Source organism: Mastomys coucha, unplaced genomic scaffold (assembly GCF_008632895.1).
Source record: "Mastomys coucha isolate ucsf_1 unplaced genomic scaffold, UCSF_Mcou_1 pScaffold8, whole genome shotgun sequence".
NCBI lineage: Eukaryota > Metazoa > Chordata > Mammalia > Rodentia > Muridae > Mastomys > Mastomys coucha.
In genome coordinates this window covers 56,256,110-56,272,826 of record NW_022196914.1, presented here as the reverse complement: position 1 = coordinate 56,272,826, position 16,717 = coordinate 56,256,110, and the positions used below count along the sequence as shown (strand labels likewise).

Genomic DNA, 16,717 nt, shown 5'->3' with positions numbered 1-16,717 from the left:
GCGAAATCTTTGCTCCTAAGAAGCTACATAGCGTGGTATAGGGGTGGGTTCACAAATGTACATTTACCATAGTTTAAATAATGGCTTGATCATCTCTGAAACAAAGAACGGGTCCTTTCTCGTTTACTGTCTCATGTATGTATAGACATCGACGTCATGGTTCTGGATCTTTATCAGTTACTCTTCATGGATGTCTTTGTGCCTTTTTGACACCCTGGAGCAGATACATGCTGTGTCATGCGTATCATACATATGACCACATTCTGTCACAGGCAACTCTCTTCTCATTATCCTCTGTCCTTACATGTTATGCAGCTGCCTCTCATGAAGGAAATGAGAAATCCTGAGTGTCCGAGGCTTATCTCTGCAGCTCTGTGGTGGTTTAGAAGGCTGTCAGTTACTTCCAGGAGGCCAATATTCTGTGATGCAGGGCACATTGGGAAGGGAGCTGGGGAGCAGCTCTAAGGCGTCCTTTATTTATTTATTTATTTATTTATTTTTATTTTAGATATTTTCTTTATTTACATGTGAATTTCTCCATTCCCAGTTTCCCCTCCAAAAAACAAAGAAACAAACAAAAACAACAAAACCAAACCCCTGTTGCCTCCCCCTTTCCCATGCCTGCCACCCCGCCCTCTCCCACTTTCTGGCCCTGGCATTCCCCTACACTGGGGCTCAGAACCTTAAAAGGGCCAAGGTCCTCTCCTCCTATTGATGATCGACTTTGCAATCCTCTACCATACACATGCTGCCTGAACAATCAGCCCCTTCATGTGCAGTCCTTGGTTGGTGGTTGAGACCCTGGGAGCTCCGAGGGTATTAGTTAGTTCATATTGTTGTTCCTCCTAAGGGGCTGCAAACCCCTCAGCTCCATTGGTCCTTTCTCTAATTTCTTCACTGGGGACCCTGTACTCAGATCGAGTGCAGTTTGCTCTCGTTGCAGAGTTGGCTGCATGTGTTATCCCGGCTACAGCTGTAGCACGGCTGGAGTAGAGAGTTGTCCTTACCTGGTAGAGAATTAGGCAGGTCAGAGGTTTTGACTATAGCTCAGGAGCCAAGGGGGAAGGTTGCTCCCGGTAGCTTTGCTTCTCAGCCCCTGACTTCCTTCGGGACTCGCCCATGGCCTGATTGACCGACAAATTCAGCTGTGACCCTGACCAAACTTGTCAGGAGTCTGATGTGGAGTTGACAAGTCACCGCCCCTGGGTTTCTGTCCTACCTCCCTCCCCTGCCTGCCCCTTACCTTTTTGTCTGGTACCTGATTCAGCCTCACTGCCTGTCACCGCTGACTGCTTTACCAGCTTAGCTTGGCGGTTTCAAACTTGGCCTAACTGAGAAGGACTTGCCTTCTTGGTGGGTGGCCTCCTCTTTTTCCAAGGAAATATTTATCCTTTTTTTTTCCTATTAAAAAAAAAGTAGCATATTCTCATTTGGGGGAAAGAAGACTGGAAAATGTAGAAAGAATGTTTTTAAAAGAGCTAAAACAGTCAATGTCGCAAAATCACGCAAAAACCACCATTGCTATTTTGGAGACTTTGGATTTAAAATCCATATGGAGCATGTTTTCCTTTTGTGGCTTCTTTTGGAATGCAGTAAAGCCTATGCAACAAAAAGAAGCCCGTTCTGAGTTACTACACATTTTTTTTTAATGTCTGCAAGCGGTTTTATGTACACACAAAAAAAAACCTGTGTGTCGGATGGTGCTCTGTTTATAAAGACATAACAAGTGATATCCAGCAACTGTTAAATGTTTAAACAGTTATAAGATTGAATATGTTGAGATGATTTAAACCATAATGTGATTGTTAAAACATCGTGACTTCCTTCATCTCCCTTAAGAGCAGATGAAATGCCCTGTCAGGGTTAGACGCTCACCATTGCAACCAGCTGGGAACGATCCAGCTCCGTTTCACTCTGCGCGTTCATTGTTCACACACTAAAGTGACCTGCCTTAGCTCTGCTATCCTGTTGGGATACCTAATGTGGGGCAGCACGATCTTAACATCACCAGAAATCAAAGGGCACACCTTTAAAGCTAGTATTTGAACTGTTCCTTGTTGAATATGGCTCACCCTTTGGGTTCTTGTCTCAAGGTAAGTCGGAACCCAGCCAACACCATCAAGTTCAACATTACTTGGTTTATAAGTTAGCATCGTTTTCATTTCTAAGTCTGTGGCTTTCAGGTAGATATTTTCTTTACTGTCTACCCCTCCCTGTTACCTTACAGTGACTCGCTCCCTAAGTTTCTCTTGGCTGGTGTTGTACAACATATTGTCCTGTCATGTTGATGTATTTGCCTGACCTGTTAACATTATTAGAAGCGTATGTATGTGTTTTTTCATTTCTTCTTAAAATTATAGTTGGGCTTTCTAGAGGTTTCCATCTCCTAGAAGACAAGGGAGGGACAGCTGAGTGTTCTTCCTGCTGTTGCTGATTTGCCTCCTCAGATCTGGTTCCTGGCCTCGCTTCGTGACTGGGATTCCCTTTCCTTCTGGCTACTTCTGTCGTAACCTGCCCTCTGCGGTCCGTCCTTACCTTGGGACACTTTGGGGAGACTTTTTGGCTAGTTCAGAGTTCCTGATTCTTTATTATTTCCTATAGTATATGTACTATAAAACACAGACTTACCTATGCTTCACAAACAGAGAAGGAACAAAGCACCCCAGCTTTAATAACTCTTCTTTGAAAAAGTGAAACAAAGAATTGTACATAAACTATTTATCTCTAACATCTTCCCTTGTGTGCTCTGTGTGATATACTCTGTTGATCATATTGAACTCTGTGCTTAAGACTGAACCAAGATGACTATCTTCCTGTTTGTTCATAGCACAGTCTCTCTATGTTTCTCAAGCTAAGTGTAAACTCACAGTCCTCGTACCTTCTGAGTACTAGGATTACACTGTGGACCACCCTGCCTGTCTAATACCTTCTGCACAGAATAGATAGTTTGAGGTTGATTAGTCATGGCAGACCCTTTGTCTTTGTAGCACTGCCCTTGGCTTCTTTGAAAAATCCTTGTATTGTGGACACAACCAGATGTCCTTGTCCTGTTCTCTCGGTTACTGCTTTAAGATAGGGAATCAACTACTGCTCAAGAAATCCCTTCAGAGTCGCACATAACTATTGATTATTCTAGTTTAGCATTGTAAAGGTGCTAGATGCCATTTAGTAGACCATCATAATTTTGCTGCAGTGGAAACCTGTGGGTCTCCCCTGAGTGTAAACAATACTATAGCGCTGAAGCTTCTGTAGTTGTGTTCCGCTCTTTGGTTTTCAAATGTGGTACCAATGCATAACTGGCATCCACTATTTAATGAGTGCAGTTCGCTCCCCTTAGAAGCAATGTGTTATCCTGGTTGTAACAGCTGTAATGTGGCTGGAGTAGAGTCGTAGGGCTTGCATTTGTGAAGAAGTGGCAAGCCCACTTCTGGTTGACCAGTTGTTCTAAATCTCCTGACTGCTTCATAGAGGACTCCTTTCCCTGGCTTTTCCCACAGCTTTGTGGCTACCTGGACCCACCAATGGAGGTGTTAGATACATTGCCAAGGCATGAATGTCTAACCTTTACTGATTTAACATTCCCTTCTCTTAGAGGTCTCTTTCTCCCAAAGAAACTGATCTACTGAATTTTCCTCTAAAATACCAGGTTGATTGTAATTCTTGCAGTGTACATTTGAATTTACAAATAAGCTCTCTGGAGGCCTTAAAGCCAGACTAGAATCCTCAGGTCTTCGGAGGGACATATGGAGATGGCAGTATTGGAGACTGAGGTGAGAAAGGCATTTGCTCCTCTCTGTAGCTTTCAAACGCTTCCTTGTTCAAAACTCTCCACTTGGTCTGAATGCCATACTTCTCGCCCCACCTGTCTGAATTACTTTGTGGCTATGACGGTCTTACAGAAAGCTACGCTCTTTGAACTTGTGAACTATCTCGTGAAACCTACCATGGTTCCGTGGTTTTCCATTAGTTGAAGCTTAAAGTCCCTTAGAGTTCATCTTTTTAACTTTTCAGGAAGTTTACCTGAACTAATTTGCATATGGAAGAACTACCTCTGGATTCCTTTGCTTTGGACCAAAATTTTTAAAAATGATGTCATCCTTGTAGTTACTTCAGTGTAGGCCTCTGAGCTGTTATAGTTGAAATATTTAAAGGAAAAAATGCTGGAACGTGAGAACTGGAGGAACTTGGAGAAGTTACTTAAGCCTGGCCATTCAGGCCCATCCTGCCTTTTAAGTTAGTATTTTATCACCACAGAGTCTTTAATGAATTTATTAAAGTAACAATAAATTTAAAAACTAATAGTATTTTGTAACTTCCATTTCACTTCCCAACCTTCAGCTGATATGGTTTATATAACTAGTACCTTATGGGCTAGTGAGAGTTAGTTAGCTCCAGGTAAGTCCTTCTGTGCAGGCCTACATCAGCAACACAAGTGTGGTTTATCTTTTCATGGGATAAGAGGCTTCCAACTCTACCCAGAATGCTTTCTCAGATATTGGACAGTGCTCGTATCATTAATGCCACAGCTTTCTCTGAAATACTCCTGGCATGCTATGTTAGATGTTAGTCAGTAAACAGTGCACATAGCAAGTTCAATGTGGAGAGCCAGCTACAAGCAGCACTTGTTCAATGGATTTGGTTTTTTAATATTAAGTCTCAATTGCCTATAAATGTCAGGTAGGAGATAGCCAAGCTGGACTTAAAACGCTTAGGAAAGAGGCTTTTCGATGGATGGTTCTTGTCAGCATGTTGGATAAATACAGCTTACAGGTAGGTGTTTCCCCTTTGTACTAATCTGCTTGGAAGACCTGTGACTCAGAGATTGGGTAGAAAACTCCCACCGTGGAAGAAGTGATCTTTTTAAAAACTATCGTGAAATTTCAATGCCAACGATGATAAATGTGGAAAGTGGAAAATAAATACAATATTCTTAATTCTCTGGGTGTGATGTTTGAGAGGCCATATGCAAGTGAGTTTTCTACCTATTCCATCATACCGATTTAAGAAAATCTCAGGTTTACATTTAAAAGCACTTTCCTGCTCAGCAAGCTAAGTTGCCAGCACCACCTTGTGGTGACTCCTAGTTAATCAGGGTGTTTATTCACTGAAATTTGTTACTATTTCCCTGCAAGGTGGAGTCATATTGGAAACTGCACCTACTTTCTTTATCACAAATTTGAAAAATCACCACATTCCTTTAGCATAAATCTTTCCTTTCATGTTGCCAACAAAGCCATGTCTGAGACAAGGCCTGGCTTGAAGCCTTAGGTTGGCCTCTGCTTGTGAGGCCCCACAGTCCATGCCTCCTGAATAGTCGGGGGTGCCGATGTATGTGCCACTGTGCCAAGTTAAAGCTATGTCTGTGAAAGCCAAACTAGCTTTAATTTAAGAAAAGCATAATATACAGAAGACATATTCAATAAGGTAGCCATTAAATGAGTTAATGAACAAAATATAATATAAAAATTACTGCCTCTAGATCATTTAGCATAGCCCTTTGAGTATTTTTCACAACTGACAAAATTAATACAATAGTTATTTAAGTTTTTGTCTTTACTGTTCAGAAGTTCGTGCATGTATACTATTAAATATGATCATATCTCCCTCCATCTTCCCCTCCAACTGCCTCTGAAGTCTACCTAAAAGGCCCCCAATTTTGTATCTTTGTGACACTGTTTTGTTTTGTGTTGGCAGGGGGACATGTTAGGGAGAATATGGAGGCAAATGTGTGTGTGTGTGTGTGTGTGTGTGTGTGTGTGTGTGTATTACATAATATATACTATAGTATGTAATGTACTATAGTATATATACAAATATATAATTGTATATATATATTAGCATATAATATATAATTGTATATGTTAGTATATTATATATAGCATATTATATATTAGTATATAATATAACTATATCTATTAATATATATTATATACATGTATATATGTGTAATATCTCCTACTAAGTCAAGTTAGTGCTACCCATATGTGCAATGGGTGTGGATCTATCCACTGTCTATTGGTGGCCATATCATCCAAAGAAAGAAAAAGAGAGAGACGGAAAGAGAGAGAGAGAGAGAAGAGATCCCCTTCTATTGAATACCCCCACAATGCTCAGGGAACATTGAGGACAAAGAGATGGACCATAAAATCCAGAAAATGGGCAGAGAACTGTAAAATGGAGTTTTCTGGCAGGACGTGCCTGTTACACTCATGAATTCACATCACCTGCATAAGACCATAATTTAAAAAAAAAAAAAAAAAAAAAAAAAAAAGCTTTTGAGATAAAATCAGAGATGTCAGCCAGTGGCCAACGATGTAAACAGCTCCCCAACGCACACAAGGAAATGGATGTGACAGGATTGAGAAACAAGATGGGAGCAGGCTACAATAAGAGTCACAGCCTGGCTAGAGGCCATCACAGCCTTAGTTCCAGGCAGGTAGACCAGTGCAGAAGTCAAAGCATGGAGTGATCAGCTTGGACAGGCTTAGCCTTGGGCTCTGTACTAAGAGGGGCAAGTGATGGTACAGATGGCAGGAAAGTGTGTCAGTGCCCAAGACAGCTAAAGGCTCGGAGACGGGCGGGGGAGCCAAGCGGGGTGCACACACCTATAATCCAGTCACCTGGGAGACCTTGTCTGAGTGACTGTGAACTGAAGACCAAACTGGGCCAAGTAGATGACCCTATCTATCTCACAGCAGCAACTGCCACTAAGAGAGACAAATGTCAGCGAGAGGAGATGCTTCTCCCTTGCTCCCCAGAGTCCCCAATGCCACAGTCCACAGTGGATGAACCACAGGACCCAAATACTGACAAAAGCCCTGAACCAAAAGATACCAGATATTCAAGGGAAAATGACTCTGTCAGGAAAACATTAGGCTTGAGTTGAGAGAGTCCAGGCATCAATAAAACAAATGACTATAGGAGCCACTGAAGACTCACTGGATTTATGCGATTCCAGAAATTATTTCTCGGGCACCTGACATAGCAGAACTAAGGAGAAAAATTAAGAAAGGAAAATTTGGTGTAGGAACAAAAATAAAATTTGTTATCTAAATTTTTAAAGCAAAATACAAAAATAAAGGCACAGAATTGAAGTCTTGACCATCTTAGTATCACATACATAGAGAAATAGAGGTGGACTTATATTAGGGGTGAGAGTTACCAATTAGCTTAGGTTTTGGTATGACATATAGCTTTAAAATTAAATTAAACTCACACAGTATTTACATGGTACTATGCCTTAAAGAGATGGCATGCTCTATACTTGGGAAAGACATAAAATATCATATTACTCAATATTCCTACTTATGCTTTGCTGTCATCTCGTTTTTCTCACTAGCTTCCTTTCAGTTTTCTTAGGAGGTGTGACTTGAATTTGTAGAGGGAGGTGAAAGAAACCAATACTCTGAATGAAGCTGATATGACTTCCAGGATGTATTTTTTTACTACCTTTCCTCATTTCTTAAATGGTTATTTGCTTAGCTGTCTTTGAAGCTGTGGCAGATCTTTTCAGTTCTGCCTAATTTTGAAGTCCCCAGGGAGAAGTGAGAGCCTGGCATTTCAGTTATACCTTGTGTGCGGCAGGTAGGAGGTCCCTTTTATATAGTAACCTTCCTTTTGCAATGTGGGGAAGGTGCCAGGATCTGGTGTGTGCTTAGCAAGCACTCTGCAATAAGCACATCACAGCCCACAGGTTCCCTTTTAGAACTGCATACTTTCCTCCAGGTACTAGTGAATTAAGAAATGCTTTATAAAACAGTATCGCTTTCTAAATGACACCACTGGCTCCTCATGACCTTGTGTGGCATGACCTTCGCCTGCATAGTTTTCGATGACTGCAAATGGGTTTTGGTCCTTGATAATCTCTCAAGATCTAGACTTTAAGCTAAAGGATGTATCTTGCCTTCCTGGATCTGAATTACAAATACATGACTCTTCACAGCAGAAAAATGTTCACAGTTGAATGTTCTCTTCCTGGTAAGACGAAGATCAGAATTTGGCCCTAAATTAAAAATTACAATACAATAAAAATTACCTACCATTTGTTGTTTGTCCTTTGGTATGGTTTTGAAGGAAAAGGGAGGAAATGAGAGAAAGGTCAATAATTCTTTCCCCAGAATCCTTAAAATGAAAACATTCATTAGTATTTCCTAGAAAAACTCTAAATGAACAGTATCTGTATAAAAACCGATTTATCCTCACCACTGACGAACAGAAAGGCAGACTTAACATGGTATTGCTATCTTCCTTCTCCTCCCTTCCCTGTCCTCCCCTCCCTCTTTTTCCCTCCCACTCCCTTGCATCTTAGACCCTTCTCCCTTTCTGTCTCTTAACTAGGGTTCCATTACTACGAAAAGACACCGTGACCATGGCAACTCTTATAAAGGAAAACATTTAATTGAGGCTAGCTTACAGGTTCAAGAGGTTCAGTCCATTATCATCAAAGCAGGAAGCATGGCAGCATCCAGGCAGACAGGGTGCTGGAGGAGCTAAGAGTTCTACAACTTGATCCAAAGGCAGCAGAGGGACGTTGTGTGCCATACTGAGTGTAGCTTGAGCATATATGAGACTTCAAAGCTCTGCCAGCAGTGATACTTCCTCCAACAAGGCCACACCTTCTAATAGTGTCACTTCCTATGAACTATGCATTCAAACACAAGAGTTTATATGGGTATTTCCTTTTTTTTTTATTAGATATTTTCTTTGTTTACATGTCATACAATATCTCCTTTCCCAATTTCCCCTCCAAAAAAAAAAAAAAAAAAAAAAAAAAAAAAAAAACAAGAACAAGAACAAACCCATTCCCTCCTCCCCTTCCCCTGCTCGTCACCCCACCCTATCCTGCTTCCTGGCCCTGGCATTCCCCTACACTAGGGCATAGAACCTTCATAGGACCAAGAGCCTCTCCTCCCATTGATGACTGACTTGGCCATCCTCTACTATACATATGCTGCTGGAGCCATGAGTCCCACCATGTGTACTCTTTGGTTGGTGGTTTAGTCCCTGGGAGCTCTGAGGGTACTAGTTAGTTCATATTGTTGTTCGTCCTAAGAGGCTGCAAACCCTTCAGCTCCTTAGGTCCTTTCTCTAGCTCCTTCATTGGGGACCCTGTACTCAGACCAATGGATGGCTGTGAGCCTCTACTTCTGTATTAGTTGGGTACTGGCAGTCAAACCACCACACTCTTCTCCCCTAGTCCTATTTTTGATAATGACATAGTGCTAGGGCTTGAACCTGGGGCCTTGGACCCACTGAGCTGTATCTGCAGCCCCTGTAAAGTCTTCATTGATAATATTCTGAAATTCTATGTAATGTGTTAGAATAGCTGCTTGCGTTTGAAGACAGCACACTAGGCCCAAAATAGTTCCAAAGGTAAGAGATTTATTGGGAGAGAGAGATGAGGTGGTGGAGAAGAGGGGCGTTCCTCTTATATATATGGATGGTAACGTGGTCACAGGTAAAGGTGGGAGGTGAGCCCAATGGATTCTGGGAATATGGTGGCAACAGGTCTGTGAGGCCCGCCTATGTGACGTCATGGGTTTCAGAGGTCCTGATGCCAACAATATGGAGATAAGGAAAACAGTATTCAGCAGACGGCTGGCAGGGTGGGCTGTGCCCATCTGAGGTAAGTAGTCGGCCTCATACAGTTGCTATACTCTGTATCTGATGCAATCCCTAGGGAGGATGTGAAGGCTGGGAGCCTGACGTGCTGGCTGGATAGCATCAGGCTGCTGCTCCTCCCTAGAAGCTTGTGTAGCAGGGTGCACAGTATACAGCTCCTCCTCCTGCTGTGAGGACCTATCGCTTGGTTCACCAGGTGACTGAGAGTGCTAAAGAATGAGCCATTGGTGAGTCTGAGACTCCCCAGCAGAGAAGCCTCATGCCCACTGAGGCCAGCCAGCACCCGGTACAACACCTTGCTCCACAGTTCTATGCAGGGGACACACTAGTTGTAAAGGCCACTAAACTCAGGGATGTGCAGACATTGGGTGCCTGTTGGGTATTTACTGATTGCTTTAAGTCAATTTACAACTTCACAAGTTATTTTTCTCCTAAGTTAGTGGTTCCCAACCTTCCTAAGGCTGCAACCCTTTAATACAGTTCCTCATTTTGTAGTGACCCTCAACCATAAAACTATTTTCATTGCTATTTCATAATGTAATTTTACTGTTGTTATGAATTGTAATGTAAATATCCAGTATGCAGGATATCTTCTTTAGGGTTCTCTAGAGTCGCAGAACTTATGGAATGTCTCTATATATTAAGTGACTTTATTGTAATGACCTATATATAGTCTGTACTCCAACTAACCCAACAATAGTCAGCTGTGAATGGGAAGTCCAAGGATCTAGTAGTTGCTCAGTCCCATGAAGCTAGCTGTTTAAGCTAGTCTTCTGTAGAAGTAGGTTCCAACAGATATGCTGGCAAGAAAGTGTAAGCAGTTGAAAAAGAGTGAATCTTCCTTCTTCTAATGTAGGCCTCCAGCAAAAGGTGTGGCTCAGATTAAAGGTGTGTACCACCATGCCTGGATCTGGGACTTGCTTTTCCCAGGCTGACCTTGAACTCAGAGATCTGTTTACCTCAGTCTCCTGGAATTAAAGGCATGTACTATGTGTCAAGATCCAGGTCAGAAGCCCATCTTCCAGCCTCAAGATCTGGGTCACAGGTGTGCCCTCCATTTCTGAATAGTAGTTCATTCCAGATGAAATCAAGTTGACAGCCAGGAATAGCCACCACACAGGATATCTAATATGTAACTCCTGAGAAGAGGCTGTTCAACCCCAGGGGGTCGAGGCTGACAAGTTGAGAATCACTGTCCTAAGCAGTGGGGCCTTGTACCATGGTTCAGCTCCCAGGGAACACAGCTAGAAAATCAAAACAAGTTCAAATTCTCCTGAAGAAATGAAAAGGGATTTTATTTGGAGATCTTGACATGAAGATCTTGAGGCATAATGGCTATGAAAAGTTTGGGTTCAGGAAAAATAGTACATGCCTTTAATTCCAGGAGACAGAGGAGTTGATTTGTTTGTTTTAAGGCTGGGGATTAAACCCAGGGTTTTATACTTAACTAGACAAGTTCTCCACAGCTAAGCTACATTCTCAGCCGATAATGATTTTTTTAAGAACCCTTTAATCACAGAGGACAAATGAATACAGTTTTTCCCATCCTTTATTTTTTTTGAGACATGGTCTCTCTCATGTGGCTCAAACTAGCCTCACACATTTGGCCAGGGTGGCCTCAATCTTGAAATCCAACTGCTTCCATCTCTGAGTGCCGTAGAATTACTAATGTGCGCCACTACACCCAGCCATGCAATGCCTTTTTAAGACATAGTTTGGCAAAATGTATTGAAAGGTTCTGTTTTATGTTTACCTTTTCTATCTTGGAATTTTATTTAGAGGGATTTATTTAATATGTATCTACAGAGATCTATGTCTACATATGTGTGTGTACTATCCTCATACACATAATTAGTGACCGTGTAAATGCTTAGAATTGCTTAAGATAAAGTATGTCCATATTCTAGAAAAGTATGTAAGTTTGTAGTATAGCGAAGTAGAAAAACTACATCAGAAGGAATTTTATGAAAAAATTTAATTTTTAACTCTGAATGATAGTTCCCTTAGCTCCTTCCTTCTGTCCATCTGTCCTTCTCTCCCTTCCTCTTCCCTTCCTCCCTCCCTTCCTTCTATTAATCCCTCTCCTCTCCCTCTCCCTCTCTTTCCTTTTTCCATGGTGGGGTCCTACTGTTGTCTTAGCTAGTCTTATACTCCTGATCTCAGTCCTTGCCCAGTTGGTTCTGGAGTTGTGCCTGACTGCACCCACCTAGATGGGTGGTGATTTTCTTTGTGATATTTTAACCATCAATCTTTCATTTTTAGCTGCTGGCATATATTGATATAGATACTTTGTGGAAATTATAATCAAAGAAATCAGTTCCAGTGCAAGCTGTTTATGTCGACTAATCATACATTTAAGAACTTTTATTACCTTTGAGAAAGCTTTATCTTAATTCCTTTATTTGAAAGTTATTGGATTTTATAAACTGCTGAGATCCATCTAACACAGCCTTGGGAGTATTCATATTAAAATGTTCACTTGCAGATCATTTTCCCATGTATATTCTGATGTAATTTTTTTACTTCTAATTAAACTTTCATGGATTTAAACCTACCAAATGAATAAGAAAGTGAAACCAGGCTTTCTTTTGAATGATGCCCTGACTTAAAGGTCGGTAGAAACGTGCAACAGAAACTGGCTGGGACTAGAATTGAGTAGAGGCAGCACATACTCAAATCTCTTTGATAGAATTCACATGCCAACTTCTATACCTTTTATCAGGTTATGGGTAGGTTAGTGGGTGCCATCATAAATTACCTAAGTGATTTACTTTTAAACATGTACTTTTAAAAATGTAGTCTGTGTCTTTTACTTAGCAATATGTGCACACTATAACTGGCTTTTTAATGTCATACCATCCATGATAATTTTAGTGGTCTATTGGTTGAGATATATGAAACAGCTATTTAGGTGAATATCAAAAATTCCAAGTTAAACTGTTCTTTCAGACAAATGAGAATCAGCTAAGGATTATCCATAGAAATTGTATCTATTGCCTGCTCTTTCATAGTAGCTGTCTTTTTGTTATCTTAATTTTAGCCTTTATTTTAATTTTACGTGTGTGAGAGTTTTGTCTCCATATCTCTGTGGGCCATATGCATGCAGTGCCTCTGGAGAAGGTCATCATATCCCTTGGGACTGGAGTTACAGATGCTTGTAAGCTGCCCAATGGGTTCAGGGAATCAAACCCTGGTCCTCTAGAAGAGGAGCCAGTGTTCTTATCCACTGAGCCATCTCTTCAGCCCACTAGCTGTGGTTTTATTCTCTTACACATGAATGGTGGAGGGGTGCTGATCCCAGGAAAAGGCCCTGTTCTGTGCTGCAGAACACCAGGGTTTGGAGGGTTGCCTAGAGTTAGCTCTGGTGGTGCCCACCTGGGACTCTGGAGCCTGGTGAGGCTCTTTAGGCTGTGAGAGCGCTCTTGGATCCTTCTCAATTGAAAGCATTCTTTACTTGTATGTACACTGTAGGACTTGGGACAATAAAGGCTCTGATGGCTTTATGTTTTGTCTTTCAGTTTGTATCTGTTTAAACTGGGGATTGCGCCCCAGATCCAGGATTTGCTGGGAAAAGTGGATTTCACAGGTACTTCTTTTGTCCTCTCTGCCTTCCTCTCCTCTGCAATCCAGTGATGAGAAGACAGGCAGATGCCTTCTTCCCTTTGAGTTTACTGGTTCCCTCCTTCCTCTGGAGCAGTGGTTCCCAGCTTTCCTAATGCTAGGACCCATTAATACAGTTCCTCATGCTGTGCCGATCCCCAACCACAAAATTATTTTCATTGCTACTTTATAACTGTAATTTTTGCTATTGTTATGAATTTTTTTTTTTTTTTTTTTTTTTTTTTTTGGTTTTGAGACAGGGTTTCTCTGTGTAGCCCTGGCTGTCCTGGAACTCACCCTGTAGACCAGGCCGGCCTCGAACTCAGAAATCCACCTTCCTCTGCCTCCCAAGTGCTGAGACTAAAGGTGTGCGCCACCACTGCCCATGTTATGAATCTTATGTAAATATTTGATAGCCAGGATATCTGATATTCGACTTCTGAAAAATTTGACCTTCAACTGGGTTGCGACCCACAGGTTGAGAACCACTGCTCTATACCAACAAGGGAAAACCTGCCATCTTGGTTTCCTTCCTGGGGCTGTGAGAAGATATCCTGATGAGAATAACTCAAGGAGAAAGGGTTTATTTTAGCTCATGGTACAAGGTTCAGTCTCTCATGGTGGCGCATAGTCAGGGCATCAGAAGAATGAAGAAGCTGGTCACATTGTGGCCACAGTCAGAGAGGAGATCGGTGAACGCATGGTGCCGCCCACTTCCCTTTATTTATTTATATGATTTAGGATCCCTGTCAGAATGGTGCTACACACAGTGAGTGGATCTTCCCTCCTAGAACTAATGTAGTCAAGAGCGTTTCCCACAGGCAGGCACCCATTTCCCAGGTGATTCCAGAGTCTACCAAATTGACATTGAGCACTAATCACCATGCTGGCCTATCTCGCTTGTTCCTACCTGGTGCCTTCCTTCAGGTTTATGGCATGAAAGGCTCTCAGATTGTTTGGAAATGAGTCCACCTTCCTAAGGAAGAGGGTCTCCTTTTTGCCTTTGCCTATGGGGGGCCTTCTTTGACTTTTGTTTTCTGTTATCCTTTCAGAGGAGGAGATCAGTAATATGAGGAAAGAGCTGGAGAAGTACGGGATACAGATGCCGGCTTTCAGTAAAATCGGCGGCATTCTGGCCAACGAGCTGTCTGTGGATGAAGCTGCACGTAAGCTGGCCTCACATCCATGCTTGCCATTGGCCTGCAACTTACCCCTGTACATTCGCTGTTTTTAATGACATAAAACAGGATACTTAGCACGTGAGCTAGAGGGAACAGTAGCCATGCCTTGAGGGGCGCTTTTGCAGAATAATTCTCATAGCTGTATATTTTAACTGATTGGAAAACAGGGCTAGAGATACTGAAAGCTCATTGGAAGAGTGTGTGCCTACCATGTACGAGCCTTGGTGGGTCCATCTCCAGCACCACGCACTCACTAGCAGGGGGGGAAAAAGCAGAGTTAATTTCTGTGTTCAAGCAGTTGATCAAATCAGCTGTGTAACTGGAATATACCAGAAGATGTTTATCATCTTTAATTCTTAGTCGTTTATTATGTTCTTTAAGTTCTTTAGTCGTTTATTATGTACCTGTTGTTTAAAAAGAAAAAAGAGCAAAGCAAAAATGTATAATGTGATTGTTGGAGCAATCATTTATGTGGACACTTAAAAAAAAAAACAAAAAACAAAAGACAAAACAGGATACTTAGAAGATACTTTAAAAACCCTAATGGTTTTGCTTCTTTTGGGTTTTGGTGGTGGTGGTGATAGTGATGATGATGATGATGATGATGGTTTACTCACCCCCCCAAAACCGACCATAACCAAATGAAGTGAATATGAATAACTTCATGATTTTACTGTCTTCATAACAAAATCTGCCTAGAACTGGATCTCTTTGTCCTTTCTCATCACTTCCAAGTTTAAAACACCTCCATCTCTTCTAGGTAGCATCCACTAAGATCTGCAGATAGACTTATGGGCTCCAGGTTTAACCCGTCAGAGCAGACTGGGCTTAGTTTGCCCATACAGCCATCTGATACCACTTTCCCTGGGCAGAGAACCCTCACCTTTATGAGGCTGGTGGCTGCCACATTTCTTGCAAAAAGTCCAGCAAGTTTCAGGAACACTCACCACATTTGCAGGCGCACAGTCAACACCAAGAACCCTGACATTTTTGTTCTTAGTATTATTCAAGGGTATTTGTTTGACTTTTGAACTTTAAACTTGCCTGTGTGCGGTGTGAAATTGGAGATTTCAGAAGTAATTTTTGCTCTGTAAAACATTTTCTCTACTCCCTGTGACAGGGTATATTCTGCTGTGACTCTTTCAGTGCTGTAAGCTAAATTACAGATGTCTTTTAGAACCCACTTGTTGTGTTGGGCTGTGTTGCCCTGTTCAGGAAGCCAGGGCTGACTCTGTGCCCTACTGCATGGCATAGCGCCTGGTCCATCTCAGAACAAATCAGAATTATGTCACAGATGCTGGGCTGGGATGAAGCCTGAGGACAGGCAAGCTTGCAGAGAGATCGGCAGGTGCTCCACCATTTGTCCAAGGTCTCTCTTTGGCTGTGCTGTGTGTATAGATGTGCATTGCATACAGAAGCCAGCTGTTCCTTAGGAGCTGTCCATGTTGTTATTAGAAACAGGGAAGCTAGATAATTAGGCTAGGCTTGCTGAGTCAGCTCACCCCGGGGACCCACCTGTGTCCACCTCCTCAGGGTTGGGATTCCAAGCACATGCCCCATGCCTAGCTTCTTAGATAATGCCAGGACTCAAGCAAGCACTTTACCAACTGAGCTATCTCTCCACACCTTTTACTTTCTGGAAGCTAAAGAAGACAGTCAAACTGCTTGAGTCCATGGGGTATCAATGTCACCAACATCTTTTGCTGATTACATAGAAGTCTTCCTTTCTCTTTTACCTTTCAGTACACGCTGCAGTCATCGCCATTAATGAGGCTATTGAAAAGGGAGTGGCCAAGCAGACCATCGTAACACTAAGAAACCCCAACGCCATGTTAACTTGTGTGGATGACAGCCTCTCACAGGAGTACCAGAAAACACTGTGGGAAGCAAAAAAGAAAAAAGAGGAAAACGCCAAACTGAAGGTACTTAGTGAAAGTCTGGGTGATCCGTGCACTAATGATATGGCTATGAGCTTCTAACTCGAAAAGCTGTTACTAATGTTGGCCTTGATGATTTATGAATCAACTGGCAGTGGTCTTTCTTGATTTGGTGGTGGAATTTAAGAGTTAGAAGACCCTAAATTAAGTAACATAATAATATATTCTTTCATGACGGACACTGAAGGACTGAATATCATGTTATAAACTTAGAGACAGCAGCTTCAGGTCATCCTTCTCTGATGTCATCTTCAGGCTCAATGCCAATTATGAAAATTTGTATCGATGAGCAGACATCAATAGTTCAACAAGGAAATTCTCAGGAAAGAAGTTTATCCATGCCTCTCCACATTTTCCCAACCAACCCCATCTCATCTA

The 16,717-nt window shown here is 42.0% G+C and overlaps 1 protein-coding gene across 2 annotated transcripts in view; it reads left to right on the top strand.

Moving 5' to 3' along the window:
- Iqgap2 (IQ motif containing GTPase activating protein 2) overlaps positions 1 to 16,717 on the top strand; it is a 275,140-nt gene that overhangs the window by 141,831 nt on the left and 116,592 nt on the right. For both annotated transcript variants that reach the window (XM_031360159.1, XM_031360160.1), the window contains exons 6-8: positions 13,140 to 13,207; positions 14,274 to 14,387; positions 16,146 to 16,324. In XM_031360159.1, coding sequence (XP_031216019.1) covers positions 13,140 to 13,207; positions 14,274 to 14,387; positions 16,146 to 16,324 — 361 coding nt within the window. The remainder of the gene's footprint in view (positions 1 to 13,139; positions 13,208 to 14,273; positions 14,388 to 16,145; positions 16,325 to 16,717) is intronic.